General features: G+C 47.6%; 1 protein-coding gene and 1 pseudogene across 3 annotated transcripts in view; one reads left to right on the top strand and one right to left on the bottom strand.

Moving 5' to 3' along the window:
• tasora (transcription activation suppressor a) overlaps nucleotides 1-20,857 on the bottom strand; it is a 116,799-nt gene that overhangs the window by 3,387 nt on the left and 92,555 nt on the right. For 2 of the 3 annotated variants that reach the window (XM_072472451.1, XM_072472453.1), the window contains exons 17-21: nucleotides 19,581-20,611; nucleotides 16,774-16,899; nucleotides 15,741-15,900; nucleotides 15,244-15,352; nucleotides 75-253 (exon numbers count right to left, since the gene is read on the bottom strand). In XM_072472451.1, the coding sequence (XP_072328552.1) occupies nucleotides 75-253; nucleotides 15,244-15,352; nucleotides 15,741-15,900; nucleotides 16,774-16,899; nucleotides 19,581-20,611 (1,605 nt within the window). The remainder of the gene's footprint in view (nucleotides 1-74; nucleotides 254-15,243; nucleotides 15,353-15,740; nucleotides 15,901-16,773; nucleotides 16,900-19,580; nucleotides 20,612-20,857) is intronic. The other variant, XM_072472452.1, reaches the window with a different exon arrangement.
• Nucleotides 949-1,155, top strand: LOC140388695 (U2 spliceosomal RNA; annotated as a pseudogene).

Below are 20,857 nucleotides of genomic sequence, written 5' to 3'. Positions count from 1 at the left end.
TAGCGCCAAATTTGATTAATAAACAGTCTATATGCACAAAAGATAAACATTTATAGTTGGAATTCAATGCTCACCAGTCAGGAACACTGCGTGTCTGTGCTGTATTGTCTGAGCTTGAAGTTTGACTAAACAGTCTATTTCAATAGTGTTCCGTGATCTGGAGTCACAATCATGGTAAGACAAAACTTCTACTAAATTACACTTCTGATACTTATTCACAAGTGATAGAATATTGAAGGCTGCTGTATTTGTTCTGTAATGTGTAAACAAAAATAGTTCCATCATTCACAATACATAGGGATAGCTATATAATTATCACCATAGTTTGAACACCCTGTATCAGGTTACCCTAACAAGTGAACTATGCAGGACATTATATTTATACTGCCAGCAGACTCTTGACAACAGTACCTCCATGTGCACCATTGACAATGTCCAGTTTCAGTGTTGTATTCTATACATCCACAAGGATAAAAACATTTCTTTAATCTCCAATCCCATTTAATGTTTGATAATTTTTAGTTTTATACCGATAATTCGGCACCATTTCAGACAAGATGTCATGTCTATCATTTTTCCCAATAGTAGCAATTACATGTTAATTGGTAAAAAGATACGGTGTTTATTTACACGGCAGTTTTGTACTCCAGTTTGCCTGGTTATATATTACATAATCTTATATTGAGTGTTCTATCTTATATGGAATATTTTAACACTGTAGTGAATCTCAACCATTGAACAGAAGATACATTTGCTTTCCTACAATTTCTATTTTGACGTTTTAAAAATTTCCTCTACTGACTTTACATCTTTTTTCCCCGATCATCAGCACTTGTGCATTTTAAGGCATTTGAAAAAAAGTATTTCCTGGTTCAAAGTGTCCTTTAGGTTTGGAGGTAGTTGGAAATAGTGGTGGGTAGCCATGATGTTTAAGATATCTGACTAGTAATCACTTCTCGGCCTTTTGGCTAAGATCAAGTGTGGTATCTGCTCTGCCTTTCAGCTCAGATCTGGTATGTCTCTCCTTGTGGGGACCATGAATTGGATTCAGTTTGAATTTGAATTGGTTTTTGGAGCAGGCAAGGAGCTGGATTAGGGGTTCGTTCCTGTCCACACTCTGAGCCCTGGCTTTGTAACTCAGAAAAAGTAATTTAAAAAAAATATCTGACTAGTAGCTGCAGGTTGGTAGGTTGTGTATGCCTCACAGGCTGGGAAGGGATCCAACAAAAGAACACAAGAACCCAGATTCAATTTTACACTGGTGAACCAGGATCACCAAAGCAAATGCCAGCCCACCCAACAATGGAGCAGTTGATGAAATTAATGCTCGGGGGTGGGGGGGGGGAGATGATGTGAATCAGAGCTGGGGAAACTGCCGTTTAAGTTGGCCTGAACCTAATTTCGACACCTGGGGATCCAGACAGCCCATGACTGGACACTAATCCATACGTGGAACCTATCACGTCTGGTAGAGGAGGTAAAGAGTGACCTGCGGAATGAGATTCGCTCCCATTCTCCCTGCTGGGGAGAGTGCAGACAATCAAAATGAACGTACTGCAAGATTCCTCTTCTTATTCAGATCCCTCCCAATCTTTACCCCCATGGCCTTCTTCACCAAAGTAGACAAATTGATAATGGCATTTGGGTGTGTGGTAGTGGTGGGCGGGGGCAGTGGAGGAGGGGGGCCCTTAGGATCTGTAAAACCAATCTACAATGGAGGAGGAGCATTGGGGGGGGGCTGGCCCTTCCGAACCTCCTATTCTATCAGTGGCCGGCTAATGCCGAAAGGATATGGGGGTGGATGAAAGAGCTGGAATGGGTGAGCGGAGACCTCCTGTACAGGGACATCCCTCCGAGCACTTGCCACAGCCTCACTCCCATTTAGCCCAAACAAGTAGTCAAGAAGCACAGTGGTGGTGTGGCCACACTGAGCATGTGGAATCAACTCGGGCACCATTTCAATCTGGGTGCAATATGCAATGACCACTATGGCCCCCATCTGTAAAAACCATAAATTCACCTCTGCAACAATGGACGCTTCCTTTAAAAGATGGAGGCAGGACGAAGGGATACGGATGGTAGGGGACCCATACGTAGATGGCAAAGTAGCGACCCTGGGGAATTAACGGACAAGCTCCAGCTCCAGAAAGGGAACGAGCTCCGATACACGTAGCTAAGGAACCTCCTCCGCAAGGAGACCCCAACATTCCCCCAGCTACCTGGGCATACCCTACAGGACAGACTTCGAACCCTAAAATCAGACAGACAAGGGGACGGATGCTGCGCTGACATATATGGATGACTGCTTGAGGAGGTAAGTGCCCCATTGGACAAGACAGTGGGAGGAGCTGGGCACAGAGAAAGGGAAGGCCTCTGGATCAAAGCACTGCACAGGGCGAACTCCACCTCCTCATGCGCAGGGCTGAGCCGAACAAACCGAAAGGTGGTTGCACAGGGCACACTTGACCAGAACACAATGAGTGGGTTCTTCTTGGAGGTGGAAGACAAATGTTAACAGTACCTGGGAGGCACGGCCATGCACAACCACATGTTCTGGCCATATCTCAGACTTGTTGAGTGCTGGATCGCCTTTTTCGAGGCCATCCAAAGTTGTAGGGGTGAGCGTGGAGCCATGCTCACCAGTGGAAATCTTCGGGGTATCGAGAACAGCCAGCGCTCTTTACAGGGAGGGGAAAATGCCCGAGCATTTGCCTCCCCAATGGCCCGCGAGAGACTCATGCTCGGCTTGAGAGCACCACCCAAGGCTGCAGACTCGATGTCCGACATAGCAGAATTCCTCAAATTGGAAAAGATCAAATTCGCCATTAGAGAAGATGTCGTCACAATTGCATAGGATATTGGGGAGACCACATCCGGAATGTCATGTCCAGTTTTGGTCATCGTATTTGAGGAAGGATGTGGTGGCATTGCAGGCAGTTCAGAGGTTCACCAGATTGATTCTGGGGATGAAAGGGTTGGCGTACGAGGAGAGATTAAACAGTTTGGGCTTCTACCTACTGGAGTTCAGAAGAATGAGGGGGGATCTGAGCGAGGAATATAAAATACTAAAAGGGATTGATAAAGTAAACCAAATGTTCCCTAGAACGAGGGGTCAGATACAGGTTGAGAGGCGGTAGGTTTAGAACTGGAATGATGAGGAACTACTCGCAGAGGTTGGTGAATTTGTGAAACTTGCTGCCCCACAGTGCAGTGGAATCGGAGTCATTAAATGGTTTCAAGAAAAGCTAGATATATTTCTGATCAAAAATGGGTTAAAGGGATATGGGGAACAGCTGGGGGGTGGATTTGAAACCAGGAAGAGATCAGCCATGATCTGATTGAATGGTGGGGTAGGCTCGAAGGGCTGAATTTCCTACTTCTGCACCTCGCTCCTAATTCCTATGATCGAGGAAGGCTTTCCCAACACGTGGAGGCAATTTACTGACTTGTTTGTGACTAGCAACCAATAAGGTGGGGGGGGGGGTGACACTATCAGAGTACAAGGGAAGTAGGGCAGAGGAACCAAGGGGTACCGAGGGAATGAAAATCCCAGGGATACGGCACAGCAAACAACAATATGGTACGCCTTGGTGGCCTCAAACACGTCCCTGGTATGTTGTAATATCATGGGGCAACAGGTAGATAGTTAAACAGTACGGTTGTGGTAACCAACTACAGGGAGCCCAATGTTAACATGCTTCGCATCTGTATGCATGTTTCCTGTATATTCAGATGTTTATTTTTTCCCCTCTTCCTGGCAATGTTGTTACAAATAAATGCAAAACACAAAAATATTTTTTTTTAAAATAGAGGTAGGATAACTTGCTCAAAGTGGAAGGAAAGAATTGGCCCAGATGGGTCACCATGGGGGAAGGAAAGAATTGGCCCAGATGGGTCACCATGGGGGAAGGAAAGAATTGGCCCAGATGGGTCACCATGGGGGAAGGAAAGAGTTGGCCCAGATGGGTCACCATGGGGAATGTGAGAATACCTACAAGAAACATTTACAGAACCATTTTCTTTTTTTTTTTTTTTAAATGAATATTTTATTGAGGTATTTTTGGTTTTACTTTTTAAAAAATATATATTTTATTCAAGATTTTTGGCCAAACATAACAGTACGTAGCGTTTCTCTTACACAACAATAAGGCAATATAAATAACAGTGGCCAGTTTTAAACGAATAGATAAATAATATAAACAAAAACAAAACTGAATGGCAACTGCCTTGTCCAAAATAAATACTCTCCAAAAATACAATCCAGCAATCCAATATACAATTACCTATAACAACTACCTATACATATTATACATATACAATAACATCTGAGAGTCCGTTCGATTCCTCCCCCCACCCCCCTCCCCCCTGGGTTGCTGCTGTTGTCTACTTCTTTTCCATTCCCTCTATCTTTCTGTGAGGTAATCGACGAACGGTTGCCACCGCCTGGTGAACCCGAGCCGAACCACTTAACACAAACTTAATCCGTTCTAACTTTATGAACCCTGCCATGTCGTTTATCCAGGTCTCCACACTTGGGGGTTTGGCTTCCTTCCACATTAACAATATCCTGCGCCGGGCTACTAGGGACGCAAAGGCCAACACGTCAGCCTCTCTCGCCTCCTGCACTCCCGGCTCTTCTGCAACCCCAAATATAGCCAACCCCCAGCTTGGTTCGACCCGGACCCCCACCACCTTCGACAGCACCTTTGCCACCCCCACCCAGAACCCCTGTAGTGCCGGGCATGACCAGAACATGTGGGTGTGATTCGCTGGGCCTCTCGAGCATCTCGCACACCTATCCTCTACCCCAAAAAATTTACTGAGCCGTGCTCCTGTCATATGCGCCCTGTGTAAAACCTTAAATTGCATCAGGCTTAACCTGGCACACGAGGACGATGAGTTTACCCTACGTAGGGGGCATCAGCCCACAGCCCCTCCTCAATCTCCTCTCCCAGCTCCCCTTCCCACTTCCCTTTCAGCTCATCCACCATGATCTCCCCCTCGTCCCTCATTTCCCTGTATATGTCCGACACCCTACCATCCCCCACCCAGGTCTCGGAGATCACTCTATCCTGCACCTCCTGCGTCGGGAGCTGCGGGAATTCCCTCACCTGTTGCCTCGCGAAAGCCCTCAATTGCATGTACCGAAATGCATTCCCTTGGGGCAACCCATATTTTTCCGTCAGCGCTCCCAGACTCGCAAACGTCCCATCTACAAACAGATCTCTCAGTTGTACTACCCCAGCTCTTTGCCATGCTCCAAATCCCCCATCCATTCTCCCCGGGACGAACCTATGATTGTTTCTTATCGGGGACCGCACTGAAGCTCCCGTCCTTCCCCTATGCCGTCTCCACTGCCCCCAAATTTTCAATGTAGCCACCACCACCGGGCTTGTGGTGTATTTCTTTGGTGAGAACGGCAACGGTGCCGTCACCATTGCTTGTAGGCTAGTCCCCCTGCAGGATGCCCTCTCCAATCTCTTCCACGCCGCTCCCTCCCCTTCTCCCATCCACTTACACACCATTGAAACATTGGCGGCCCAGTAGTACTCACTTAGGCTCGGTAGTGCCAGCCCCCCCCCTGTCCCTACTACGCTGCAAGAATCCCCTCCTCACTCTCGGGGTCTTCCCAGCCCACACAAAACTCAATACTCTTCTCGATTCTTTTGTAAAAAGAATTCGTGATCACCACCGGGAGGACCACCATTTTAACCACCTGCACCCTACCTGCCAATGACAGGGACACCGTGTCCCATCTCTTAAAGTCCTCCTCCATCTGTTCCACCAACCGCGTTAAATTAAGCCTGTGTAATGTACCCCAATTCTTGGCTATCTGGATCCCCAAATACCGGAAGTCCCTTGTTACCTTCCTCAACGGTAAATCCTCCATCTCTCTGCTCTGCTCCCCTGGATGCACCACAAACACCTCACTTTTTCCCATGTTCAGTTTGTACCCTGAAAACTCCCCAAACTCCCCAAGTATCCGCATTACCTCTGGCATCCCCTCCGCCGGGTCCGCCACATATAGCAACAAATCATCCGCATACAGAGATACCCGGTGTTCTTCTCCCCCCGAGTGCTCCCCTCCACTTCCTGGAACCCCTCAATGCTATGGCCAGGGGTTCAATCGCCAGTGCAAACAATAACGGGGACAGAGGACATCCCTGCCTCGTCCCTCTATGGAGCCGAAAATAGCAGACCCCCGTCCATTCGTGACCACGCTCGCCATCGGGGCCCTATACAGCAACTGTACCCACCTGATATACCCATCCCCAAAACCAAATCTCCTCAGCACCTCCCACAAATAATCCCACTCCACTCTATAAAATGCTTTCTCGGCATCCATCGCCACCACTATCTCCGCTTCCCCCTCTGGTGGGGGCATCATCATTACCCCTAGCAGCCTCCGTATATTTGTATTCAGCTGTCTCCCCTTCACAAACCCAGTTTGGTCCTCATGAACCACCCCCGGGACACAATCCTCTATCCTCATTGCCATTACCTTGGCTTGAATCTTAGCATCCACATTCAGGAGGGAAATTGGCCTGTAGGACCCGCATTGCAGCCGGTCTTTTTCCTTCTTTAGGAGGAGCGATATCGTTGCCTCTGACATAGTCGGGGGCAGCTTCCCCCTTTCCCTCGCCTCATTAAAGGTTCTCATCAGTAGCGGGGCCAGCAAGTCCATATATTTCCTATAGAATTCAACTGGGAATCCGTCTGGTCCCGGGGCCTTCCCCGCCTGCATACTCCCAATCCCTTTCACCACTTCCTCCGTCTCAATCTGTGCTCCCAGTCCCACCCTCTCCTGCTCCTCCACCTTGGGAAATTCCAGCTGATCCAGAAAGCACATCATTCTCTCCTTCCCATCCGGGGGCTGAGCTTCATATAATCTTTCGTAAAATGCCTTGAACACTGCATTCACTCTCTCCACTCCCCGCTCCATCTCTCCCTCCTCATCTCTCACCCCCCCCATCTCCCTCGCTGCTCCACTTTTCCTCAGTTGGTGGGCCAGCTACCTGCTCGCCTTCTCCCCGTATTCGTACTGTACACCCTGTGCCTTCCTCCATTGTGCCTCTGCCTTACCCGTAGTCAACAAGTCAAATTCTACATGTAGCCTTTGCCTTTCCCTGTACAGTCCCTTCTCCGGTGCCTCCGCGTATTGTCTGTCCACCCTCAGAAGTTCTTTCAACAGCCGCTCCCTTTCCCTACCCTCCTGCTTTCCTTTATGTGCCCTAATAGATATCAGCTCCCCTCTAACCACTGCCTTCAGCGCCTCCCAGACCACTCCCACCTGTACCTCCCCATTATCATTGAGTTCCAAGTACCTTTCAATACACCCCCTCACCCTTAAGCACACCCCCTCATCTGCCAATAATCCCATGTCCATTCTCCAGGGTGGACGCTGTTGTTTTTCTTCCCCTATCTCCAGGTCCACCCAATGTGGAGCATGATCCGAAATGGCTATAGCCGTGTACTCCGTCCCCGTCACCTTTGGGATCAGTGCCCTTCCCAGAACAAAAAAGTCTATCCGTGAATAAACTTTGTGGACATAGGAGAAAAACGAAAACTCCTTACTCCTAGGTCTACTAAATCTCCAGGGGTCTACTCCTCCCATCTGCTCCATAAAGTCCTTAAGCACCCTAGCTGCAGCCGGCCTCCTTCCGGACCTGGACCTCGATCTGTCCAGCCCTGGGTCCAGCACTGTATTAAAATCTCCACCCATTATCAACTTCCCCACTTCCGGGATTCGTCCTAACATACGCTTCATAAAGTTGGCATCATCCCAGTTCGGGGCATACACGTTCACTAATACTACCGCCTCCCCTTGCAATTTGCCACTCACCATCACGTATCTGCCCCCACTATCCGCCACTATAGTCTTTGCCTCAAACATTACCCGCTTCCCCACTAGTATGGCCACCCCCCTGATTTTTGCGTCTAGCCCCGAATGAAACACCTGCCCCACCCATCCTTTGCGTAGTCTGACCTGGTCTATCAGCTTCAGATGCGTCTCCTGAAGCATAACCACATCTGCCTTAAGTTTTTTTTAGGTGTGCGAGTACCCGTGCCCTCTTAATCGGCCCATTCAGCCCTCTCACATTCCACGTGATCAACCGGGTTGGGGGGCTCTTTACCCCCTCCTTGACGACTAGCCATCTCCTTTTCCAATCCAGCTCCTCACCCGGTTCCCACATAGCCGTATCTCCCCCAAGCGGTGCCCCCCCCCCCATACCAGCTCCCCCTTCTCCCCAGCAGCAGCAACCCAATTAACAACCCCCCCCCCCCCCCCACCCCGCTAGATCCCAAACTAGCGTAATTGCACCCCCCATGTTGCTCCCAGAAGTCAGCAAACTCTGGCCGACCTCGGCTCACACTGTGCAAGGCCCCCTCCTTCCTGCCTCCCTGTTCCCGTGATTACCATAGCACGGGAACAAAGCCCGCGCTTCCCTTTTGGCCCCGCCCCCAATGGCCGGCACCCTCAGCTCCTCATCCTCCCTCCCCCACGACATGGGGGAGAGAGAAAAGTTACAGGGTCGCAGGATTAACAACTTGGGAAGTCATCTCTTCCCTCATTTCCCCCCCTTCATCCCACATATTCACCCCCCCACTTTGTCCGAAACGTTCTTTTTATGGCCCGCTCACTCCAGTTTCTCCTCGACAATAAATGTCCACGCCTCATCTGCCGTTTCGAAGTAGTGGTGTTTCCCTTGATGTGTGACCCACAGTCTTGCCGGTTGCAGCATTCCAAATTTAATCTTCTGTTTGTGCAGCACCGCCTTGGCCCGATTAAAGCTTGCCCTCCTTCTCGCCACCTCCGCACTCCAATCTTGATATACGCGGATCACCGCGTTCTCCCACCTACTGCTCAGAGTTTTCTTTGCCCATCTGAGGACCATCTCTCTGTCCTTATATCGGAGAAATCTCACCACTATGGCTCGAGGAATTTCTCCAGCCCTCTGTCTTCGCGCCATAACTCGATAGGCTCCCTCCACCTCCAGCAGACCCGCCGGGGCCTCCGATCCCATTAACGAGTGCAGCATCGTGCTCACATATGCCCCGACGTCCGCCCCTTCTACACCTTTGGGAAGACCAAGAATCCTTAAATTCTTCCTCCTCGCATTATTCTCCAGCACCTCCAGCCTTTCCACACACCTTTTGTGTTGTGCCTCGTGCATCTCCGTTTTCACCACTAGGCCCTGTATGTCGTCCTCATTCTCAGCAGCCTTTGCCTTCACGACGCGAAGCTCCTGTTCCTGGGTCTTTTGCTCCTCCTTCAGCCCCTCAATCGCTTGTAATATCGGGGCCAACAGCTCCTTCTTCATCTCCTTTTTGAGTTCTTCCACGCAACGCCGCAGGAACTCTTGTTGGTCAGGGCCCCATATTAAACTGCCTCCTTCCGACGCCATCTTGCTTTATGCCTGCCTTCCTGGCCACTGCTCTCGAAGATCCAGCGCAATCCGGCCACCTTCCTCTCTTTTTTCCATCCGTGTCCAGGGGGGATTCCCTTCTGGTTTACCGCAGTGTTTTTTGCCGTTAAGATTGCCGTTGGGGCTCCTATTAAGAGCCCAAAAGTCCATTCCACCGGGAGCTGCCGAAATGTGCGACTTAGCTGGTCATCGTCGCACCCGGAAGCCTATTTTTGGTTTTACAACGACGACAAAATAAACAACATCCATAAGTCTATAAACATAGTGCAAAAAGCCTGCTTCCTCCCTTACAGGTGCCACCTGTATTAACCCCCCTACTCTAAACTAAACTAACCCCCCCCTATTCTGCAGATGATTAATTTGCCGCGAAGAAGTCGACGAACGGCTGCCACCTCCGGGCGAACCCTAACAGTGACCCTCTCAAGGCGAACTTTATTTTCTCCAAACAGAGAAAGCTAGCCATGTCAGATAGCCATGAATCCGCATTTGGGGGCTTTGAGTCCCTCCAAGCTAATAATATCCGCCTCCGGGCCACCAGGGAAGCAAAGGCCAGAACATCCAACTCTTTCTCCTCCTGGATTCCCGGATCTTCTGGCACCCCGAAAATCGCCACCTCTGGACTCGGTGCCACCCGTGTTTTTAACACCGTGGACATGACGTCTGCAAACCCCTTCCAGAATCCCCGGAGCTTTGGGCACGTCCAAAACATGTGGACATGGTTCACTGGCCCCCCCACACACCTTGCACATTTATCTTCTACACCAAAGAACCTGCTCATCCGGGCCACTGTCATGTGAGCCCGGTGAACGAACTTTAACTGTATCAGGCTGAGCCTGGCGCGGTTGTGGACGCGTTGACTCTACTCAACGCCGCTGCCCAGAGACCATCCTATATCTCTCCTCCTAACTCCTCCTCCCATTTGCGCTTCAGCTCCTCAGTCTGCATGTCCTCTGACCCCATGAGCTCCTTATAGATATCGGAGACCTTCCCTTCTCCCACCCACACTCTGGAAACTACCCTATCCTGAATCTCCCTTGGTGGTAGGGGCGGGAAGGTCGAGACCTGTCTAAGTAGGAAGTCCCACACCTGCAGGTACCTAAATTTGTTTCCCCTCGCCAATCCAAATTTCTCCTCCAGCTCCCTCAAGCTAGGAAAGCTCCCTTCTATAAACATATCCCCCATCCTCTCAATTCCTGCCTTCTGCCATCTCCGAAACCCCCCCGTCCATCCTTCCCGGGGTAAACCGGTGATTATTACAGATTGGAGATCAGACCGATACACCCTCCGCTCCCACATGCTTCCTCCATTGCCCCCAGACTCTCAGGGCTGCCACCACCACGGGGCTGGTGGAGTACCGTGCCGGCAGGAACAGCAGAGGCGCCGTTAACAACGTCCCCAAACTGGTGCCCTTACATGAGGCCGCCTCCATACACTCCCATGCCAACCCTCCCACCACCCACATCCTGATCATGGCTCTTTTCGCCGCCAAATAATAGTTACTGAAGTTTGGCAGCGCCAGCCCGCCCTCTCCCCGGCTACGCTCAATCATCCCCTTTTTACTCGCGGGGTCTTGCCCGCCCATACAAAGCCCATGATAACTTTGCTAATCAGTTTAAAAAAGGTCTGCGGAATAAAGATGGGGAGACACTGGAACACAACCAAGAATCTCGGAAGGACCATCATCTTGACCGTCTGGACCCTCCCAGCTAGTGACAATGGGAGCGCGACCCATCTCCAAAAATAGTCCTTCATTTGGTCCACCAGACGAGCCAGATTAAGTTTGTAAAACGGTTCCCATTCCCGTGTCACTTGGATGCCTAGATACCTAAAACTTCCCCCTACCACTCTAAACGGCAGTTCCCCAGTCGTGTCTCCTGTCCCCTCGCCTGGATTGCAAACATCTAACTTTTCCCCATATTTAGTTTGTACCCTGAAAACCAGCCAAATTCCCCCAGAATCCTCATGATTTCTTCCAACCCCTCCACTGGGTCCGATACATACAGGAGCAGGTAGTCTGTGTAAAGGGAGACTGTGTTCCACTCCCCCCAGGACCAACCCCTTCCATCCCCTTGAGGCTCTCAGCGCAATTGCCAGCGCTCTATAGCCAGCACGCCCAACAGTGGGGAGACACCCGTCTCGTCCCCCGGTGTAGCCTAAAATAGTCCGATGTCGTCCTATTCAGCCGTGCGCTCGCCACAGGAGCCTGATACAACAACCTGACCCAGTCAATAAAGCCCTGCCCAAATCCGAACCATCCCTGTACCTCCCACAGATATTCCCATTCTACTCTATCAATAGCCTCCTGTGTGTCCATTGAAACCACTACCTCCACCTTCCTACCTTCTGGGGGCATCATGATCGCATTTAGCAACCTTCTTACATTGGACACCAACTGCCTTCCCTTAACGAACCCCGTCTGGTCCTCCCCAATCACGTCCGGAACACAAGTCTTCAATCCTAGAGGACAAAATTGTGGCCAACAGTTTGGCGTCCACATTCAATAGGGATATCAGCCTGTAGGACCCACAGCTCCGGATCCTTATCCCGCTTCAGAATCAGCGAGATCGTGGCCTGTGACATCGTCAGGAGAAGCACCCCTTGCTCCCTTGCCTCACTGAATGTCCTCATCAATGAACTCCGTTGGGTATCCATCCGGCCCCGGTGCTTTACCTGACTGCATGGCCTTCAACCCCTTTGCTATCTCTTCGATCCAGATCGGGGTCCCCAGCCCTTTTACCAGCTCCCCACCCACCTTCGGGTAATTCAGTCCCTCTAGGAAGTGCCTCATCCCCTCTGGCCCCGGTGTGGGTTCCGACCCATACAGCCTACTATAAAACTCCTTAAATGCCTTATTCACCCCTGCTGAGTCTCCCACCAGGTTCCCGTCTCCATCCTTTACTTTCCCTATCTCCCTGGCTGCCTTCCTCTTTCTAAGCTGCTGTGCAAGCATTCTGCTGGCCTCTCCATACTCATAAATCACCCCCCTCGCCTTTCTCAGCTGCTCTATCGCCCTACCTGTGGTTAACAAGCCGAACTCCATCTGTAGCCTCCGCCGTTCTGGGAGCCTGAACCTGAAGCCCTGCCTCTGGGATCTCCGCATATCTCCTGTCGACCTGTAGTACCTCCTTTACCAGTCGGTCCGTCTCTGTCCTGTCTAACTTCTCCCTGTGGGCCCGTATCGAGATCAGCTCCCCTCTAACCACCGCCTTCAATGCCACCCAGACCACCGCTGCCGAAATTTCCCCCGTGTCATTGACCTCCAGGTAATTCTGGATACATTTCCTCAACCACCCGCATACCTCCTCGTCTGCTAAAAGTCCCACGTCTAACCTCCAGTGCGGGCGCTGATTGCGGTCTTTACTAACCTGTAGGTCAACCCAGTGCGGGGCATGGTCTGAGATGGTGATCGCTGAGTACCCAGTGTCCCCCACCCCCGTCAGTAGAGCCCTGCTCAGAATAAAGAAATCGATCCGGGAGTACACTTTATGCACGTGAGAGTAGATGGAGATCTCCTTTACTCTTGGCTGCCCAAATCTCCATGGGTCCCCCACCCAGTCCCCCCCGCCAATCTGCTCCATAAACCCTTTTAGCTCCTTAGCCATTGCTGGCACCCTGCCCGTTTTTGAGCTTGACCGGTCTAGACCAGGGCCAAAAACTGTATCGAAGTCCCTCCCATTACCAGTTTATGCGAATCCAGGTCCGGTATCTTCCCCAGCATCCTCTTTATAAACTCCACATGGTCCCAGTTTGGCGCGTATACATTTACTAGTACCACCTGCACTCCCTCCAATTTCCCACTAACCATAATGTACCAGCCCCCCACATCCGAAACTATTCTTCCCGCCTCAAACACCACTCGCTTGATGATCAGGATCGCGACCCCTCTGGTCTTCGAGTCCAGTCCAAAGTGAAAAACCTGTCCGACCCAACCTTTCCTTAACCTAATCTGGTCAGCTACTCTAAGGTGCGTCTCCTGCAGCATTACCACGTCCGCCTTCAGTCCTCTCAAATGCACGAACACGCGTGCCCTCTTGACCGGCCCATTGAGCCCTCTTACATTCCAGGTGATCAGTCTAGTTGGGGGGCCTTCGTGCGCCAGCCCCTCTCTTGGGCCAGTCGCCAGCCTGCGCCCCATGCATCCACGGGCCTGCCCCTAGGCAGCCTCTGCCCCAGACCTCCTCACTACCGCCCACAGGCAGCCTCCGCCCCCGATCTCCTCACTGTCCCTCAGCAAAAGTCCCTCCCTCATCAGCACAAAATAAATCAACCCCTTTGATAAGCCTAACATCTGCTCACCCCCCACTACGCTTCCGTGAGCTAGCCCGCCCAGCTAGCTTGGTGGCCCTCGCCCCTGGCGCCAGAGAATCTCCCACCTATTGTTCCCTCCCCACCCCCCTCATACATACATATTCAAATGAAAAACAATCCCAACACAATTTGTCCGACAGAGATTTTTTTTAAAAAAACAAGCAAAAAATCCAGCATCTGAACAAACACACCTCCATCCCCCAACCGTGCAAATCCAAACTTTACCTCACTCAGCTCTGCAACTGGTTCCAGATACTTACAGCAGGCATAACAAATAACGTCCGAAAAAGCAAGAAACAAGAAACTTTTTAAAAAAAACATAACCACTACAGCAAAATTCAAAGTTCTCAGTCCGCCACCAGTCCTTGCCTTTTCACGAAGTCCAGCGCTTCCTCAGGCGACTCAAAATAGAAATGTTGCTCGTGTGTGACCCAGAGACAGGCCGGATACAACAACCCAAACTTCACCTTTTTCTTGAAAAGGGTCGACCTGATCTGGTTAAACCCCACTCTTCTCCTGGCCACCTCTGCACGTAGGTCTTGATAGATCCGCAGGATTCTGTTGTCCCATTTGCAGCTCAGTGTCTGCTTGGCCCACTGTAAAATGCGCTTCTTATCCAGATGTGTGGAATCTCACCACCATTGCCCTCGGGGGGGGGGGGGGGGGGGGGGGGGTCTCCCACTCGCGGCTTCCTCGCAAGTGCTCTGTGACCCATGCCACCTCCAAAGGTCGGGGGAATGCCCCATCCCCCAGCAGCTTCTCGAACATGGCCGCTATGTATGCCCCAGCGTCTGCTCCTTCAGACCCCTCCGGGAGCCCAACGATCCACAAGCTCTGCCGACGGGACCTATTCTCTAGGTCCTCCACCTTCTCCAGGAGCCTTTTCTGCTGGTCTCTTAGCATCCCCACCTCCAACTCCACCGCTGTTTGATGTTCTCCCTGGTCAGCCAGCACCTTCTCTACTTTCTGGATCGCCTGATCTTGGGCATCCAATCCAAGTTCCAGCCGCGAAATTGCCTCTTTAATCGGGTCCAAGCAGTCCTGCTTCTGCTTGGCGAAGCCCTCCTGGATAACTTGCATCAACTGCTCCGTTGACCACTGGGTCGACAAGCAGAGAACCGGTCATCTGCCCTGCTTCCTCCCGGTGCTGCTTCAGCCCAAGCATTCTCTGTCATTCTGTTTCTGCCTTTGCGAGCACTTCTAGTCCTCCTCTCCATGCACCAATGTGGGAATTCAGTTCACAATTACCTCTGTCATCAATTTTTCAAATCTAGTCTGGTAAAAAATCAGGGGGAAATGTCCAAAAGTCCGACCCGAGCGGGAGCCACCAAATGTGTGACTTACTCCTTCATAGTCGCCACCGGACGTCCTACATAACAATTTTCAATGGTGCATATGACCTTTGCAATAAGAGTCAAATTTAATTAATATTTAACTATGGCATTTGCAAGAGATTATAGTTCATTTGTTATTGTCCAGCAGTATGAAGCAAGACACACACACTGACCTTGCCAGCTCCTTCAACTTTTTGTATATTTTGCAGTGAACCTTCCAGACCCACTTGCTTTCAGGAGTGCTCAAATCGTCAAGAAATTTTAGAAATATCTGTAGTTTTTCTGAGGGGGCGAAATATTTGATATTGTTAGGCAAGTACAACAATACTTCTGGAACTAAAGCAAGATATTTGAGACTGCCAAGAGAAACATGTTAAACTGTTAGTCCAAAGAGGATTCACATTCTCAAGCCATGTCAAAGCTGGGGACCATGAGGGGAGGCAGAGTGAGGGAATGAACCACAAACATTCATTTTTAAACTTCCTTTTGACATTTTTACTGGTAGGCTGAAGCCTTTAGAAGACAGCATAATTCTTTATTTCCCAATTTAAAATTAGGTTTAGCGTGATTAGATTAAATTAATTAACATCTATCAGACAATAACAAGCCTGTTCAACATAAAACTGATCAGAATTGGCAGTGAACATTGAACTGTAGCACACCAACTTACCAACAGTAATACACTCTGGATTCAGGACTGTTTCATCTGACACCATAAATCCACCAGAGACAAACAGCTCATTGTATGTGTGATTCTGTACATCATCCAAGCTATCCACACCAGCAAAACTAACACGAGACAACTTCTTTAAAGATATTAAGGATGGGATCTGCAATTAAATGAAACCATTCAAATAAATGTACCTCTCAGAAACAAGTATGAATACTTCACACAAACCTGAAAGTAAATTTGAAATAGCCTTGTTAGAATGTAAATGCAGCCTAAATCTGATCATAGAATTTATTGTAGAAGGAGGCCATTCGGCCCATCAAGTTTGCACCAGCCCTTGGAAAGAGCACCCTACTTAAGCTCCCGCCTCCACCCGATCCCCATAACCCAGTAACCCCACCGAACCTTTTGAACACCAAGGGGCAATTTATCATGACCAATCCACCTAACTTGCGCATCTTTGATATCAGGGACTGGACTGTCATTGGGACAAAGAGAATGAGAGTCACTGCAAGGGAGAGTTATAACCTGCTTAATTTTGCTGAGTTTTATCTACAGGCTAACACTGTGCAAATATAGCATCCGTGTGAAACAAACTTCTTTATATCAGTGCTAAACTCAAACTCCCTGAAAAGGTGTACTCAAACAAATGCACCTTCTCAAGACTACATTTACTACACGTGTTCTTTGGCAATATATACCAATAAGGCCAGTCAGTTTGCTAAGTCCCATTCAAATATTGCACCCATTGAAACAATGTTTCATTTGCATTATAATGCATATCTCAAGCATGACATCTACATATATGACAAAAAAAAGACTTCCATAATAAATTCAAAACCTCAAATTACAGCACGTTACTTTTGTAGAAACATGAAACTTTAAAATATACAAATTCCTAGTATTTCATTTTTACGTTATGAAAACCTCCCTAGATAACTGATCACAGTTTACATTTGGTTGCACTTTTCAGTGGAGTAGAAAATACTATATCAATTGACTGCAGAACACTTTTGAAGAGGGACACCTTCACCTTGTGAATGTGAGATGCAATGTCTTCATTTTGAATTATAATCAGTAACTTATCCATCGAACCATCTTTTTTTTTCAAAAAATCCTCGGGATGACACTCCTTATTACCCAATCCAGTCAAATATTCCTGTATGATTCAGAATTAAAGGAGTTATTCAAAAATTGCATCATAATTCAGAAACCCTTTGAGTGAAATTCCATTGTAAACAAATCATGTGTATAATTCCTCCCTGTTATTTTTCCACTTCCTCTGACTATGCTCAAAATAGTCTTGCTCACATCTTCCTTACCAGCTATGACAATAATCACACGGACTTTAAAAAGTGAACATTTTGCTAAGTATGTTAAAATGTCCCTACTCCTATCACAAAAAGCATTAACAGATCGGTCTAACAATACTGATATAAAAACAAAATAAGAACATTCTCAACCATAAAATCAAGGAGCATTCAGAAGGCAACTTATTTCCCCTTCATGTCATTTTGGTGACCCAAGTTCCTCAATTTTCTTCAATCTTCAACACTCATTCCACAAATGGGGACATATAGGTGTTGAGCTCGAGTTATTTACAGGCTGCCCATTGGTTCTTTCCAGTTCCCAGCAATGCCCAGACAGTCTGAAGACCAGAAGCTTTAGGGAAGGATGTAATTTCTACTAGTTAACAGTACAGGTCAGTGCATCACAGTATCACATCAACAGATTGAGACACTATGCGGAAACATCATTTGTAGCTGCTGAAATGTTTTGCCTCAATGCAACTAACCTATTTGCAAAACAGAAATAAGTGATTTCAAACAACTGACATCTGAGGTATTTAAAAAAGGGGTATTATAATAAAAGAGAACAGCTAATAATTTAAATTAAACCAGATAACCATCCAGAGGAGGAAGATGAGCTGTTTCCCACTCATGTTTTTAGAAGATGCCAGCTGCAGAACTGCCCCATATTATAATGGAGCGTGGCCGATTCACAAGTTTCAATGGATGCAGTTCGCTCATTACATGGAGCAACAATCTGAAACAATGGTGAAATTGTTTTCCCCTCAGAATCAGTGTTAACACTAAGATTTCAGCATTATATTTTCACACCACCACCTATTTCAACTGCGAACAACCCAAAGCATAATTAGAATTGATAGATTAGTATGATCATACACAAGTGGTGGAACAGACCTAGGAGTCCATGTGTTTTACCCCTGCTTATGTATAGTATTTTGAAGATGAATAATTTGTATTTATACAAATTAGATCCTTCATGCAATAAATCTTCCTATCAACATTTCTAAGTAATTGAACCCCTCCAGCCAACTCCACCATTCAAATTAGATCATGGCTGATCAGTTATCTTAACTCCATTTACTTGTCTTGGTTCCATATCTCTTAATACCCTTACAACCAAAAATCCATCCAAAAGCCAGACTTTTGGGAAAGAACAGACTTCCATCATTCAGCGGGTGGAAGTAGCCCTTCCCGATTTCATTTCTGAATGGCCTTGCGAGAATTTTAAGGCGGTCTCCCATTTTCCTGGAATCCCCAAAGCAAATAGTTTCTCTTTATCTAAAATCCACTCAAGATTTTAACACTAATTAAATCATCCCACAATTACACAAGTTTGCGGCATACTCCTCAGTTCGCATTTAAAATCCTCATTCTCTACCACACACCCATGCACAATATAATTTTTGAGTTCTCTTCATGGTTTTGCTCCCCTAGCCTCTGCTCCAAATGACAATATCTCATTCTCAGTGGTTTCAAACCCCATTTCAACTCAACATGCTGTCAGAATTCCGCCCTTATCTTCACGTGCACTCCCCAACCTACATCCACAGGTATTACTTAACCTGGTCATCTCATGTGGCCTTACTGCTCCCATCGCAGCAAAGATAAATCGCTTTGAATCACCCTCAACCCACATCCTCCAAACAAATCACCTTCTGTGTCCAGTCCAAGAAAAAAAACTTTAAAATCAGATACCGCTTCCGAAATCCCAACTGCTTGGCCTTTGGCCCTCCATTTACAACATTTCTGTAGCTACTGATTTGCACAACCACATCCTCACCTCCACCATTGATGCCAGCATCCCCCAACAAAAAAATTACTCACCCTGGTTGCTCCTAATTTCAGCTAATATTGTTGAGCAATTATCTCACTACATTTACTGCCTCTCTCTATCCTTCAAACCTGCAGTCATCACTCTCTACTCAAAAAAGCAACCCTAGGGTACAGGAAAGAGGGAATGTACACGGACATAAGTCATTGAAGGTGGCAGGATAGTTTGGGAGAGCAGTTAATAGAGCAGCGTAGGCTTTTAATTTTGACTGCGTTGCCATGATGGCCTCATCTTCAGCTGTCTAGGTCCCAAGCTCTGAAATTCTCTCCCTAAATCTTGGTGTCTCCCTCCTTCTTTATGACGCTTCTCGAAGACGAAGCTTTCAATCTCGTGGTTCAATTTTGCTTCATAATGCTTTTGTGAAGCACCTCAAGACATTTTATTACGTCCAACGGATCTATATAGATACAAGTTGCCATTGTATGGACATGTATATCAAGGATGTGCAACCAGTCCTTACAAGTTAACCCACTGATTCTGTACTACACCCCTTCCTGAGATATTATGCCCAACTGCTTCCAGATGGGGTCAGACCAAGGCTTTGTACAATTCTAGTTGCTCATGATAGAAATGGAGATACATTCTTGTGGCAAAACATGACCGACAATTATTCTAGGACAGTCAACCTTTGATTAACCCGTTTATCGAAAACACGAGAACACCAATTTCACTTCAATTTGACAGTGTGTGTCACTGTACCTTTATTTCTGCACAGACAGAAGTCTTCTCCACTTCATAAATATAAAACTTCACCGTGTTCTTCTGAACATCCTTAATTATTTCAACTAAGCTGCAAAAGACTTCAGGATTTAACTGCTGAATTAAGTTGGTTAAACATGGCTGTGTTCCAGGGAGTCCGACAGATCCACTGGTTTCTTGCAATGGATGCACCAATTCCTGCTGGTTCCCAAAGCTCCGGGTTTGCTCTGGTGAGGAGCTTTTGTCCTCCCCTATTGCAGCTATGGAATCTGAATCATTGAAGGTGCTGAGCTTTTGTCCAGAGGTTTGTTGTGATTGCATTATAGACTCAGACAAGGAACCATCAGTTTTTGGATCATTTTCAGGTCCCCGAAACATTTTACAAGCAATTGGTTCTTCGTGCACAGAGTTGTTACAGTGGTTAGTCTCTTCTGTTGTGTATGCCAAGGTATTTAGCGGAGATGCTGTGGATAGCAATGGCTCCTGTACAACTGTGCAAGTTACAATCTCTTCCTGCAACCTCTGAGCTAGTTCAGGAGAAGATGGATAAGGATGCATATTTGTACGAGACAGGTCAGAGCGTGCATCAGCAATTACACAGTTCATCCTCTTGCGTAATTTATTTATATAACTTTGGACAGAAACTTGGTGTGATTGGGTATTTGAATACCTGGAAAGTGCCAGAACCTTTCGTGGAGCATAAAACATTGGTCTTTTGTTGTCAGGACCATATCGGACTTTTTCCTTCTTAAGCAGTTGCTTCATTTTGTCTGAGAATTTGCTGTACTCCAATAAAACAGAAGTTTCAATTGTTGAAGCTGAATTGCCTTTCAAGTCAAACAGATGGCCATTGGTCTCACAAGTTGGAAAATACTGCTGGAAATCCTTAAAAACGGTGCCCACACCAGTGCCAAGATCTGAAGGCGACTGATAGTGATTAATGTTCGATTGACGATTTATGACCCGTGGATCATCAGGACATGAATCCTCTGGTGGTAAATAGAACAGTTGTTCAATCCGTGATTTCATATCTACAAACGAAGACAACTATTATCGTACATTCGATAAACTAGACACACCAGGTGTCTTAAGGTTTGATGTTAATCATCGCGTTATTCAATCAAAGCACCAATAGTACGGATCATAATTTTAAAGTGAACATGCTAGAATAGGAGACAGCATCTGTGCATTGAACAGGTGTAGGAGTTCTAAATTCAACAAGAAAGAACCTGCTTACTTGTTCAAAACATTTGTTGCAGTGCAACTCCAGTAAATTT

This window comes from Scyliorhinus torazame, chromosome 13 (genome assembly GCF_047496885.1).
Source record: "Scyliorhinus torazame isolate Kashiwa2021f chromosome 13, sScyTor2.1, whole genome shotgun sequence".
Lineage (NCBI taxonomy): Eukaryota > Metazoa > Chordata > Chondrichthyes > Carcharhiniformes > Scyliorhinidae > Scyliorhinus > Scyliorhinus torazame.
This window is presented reverse-complemented; position numbering and strand designations above follow the sequence as displayed.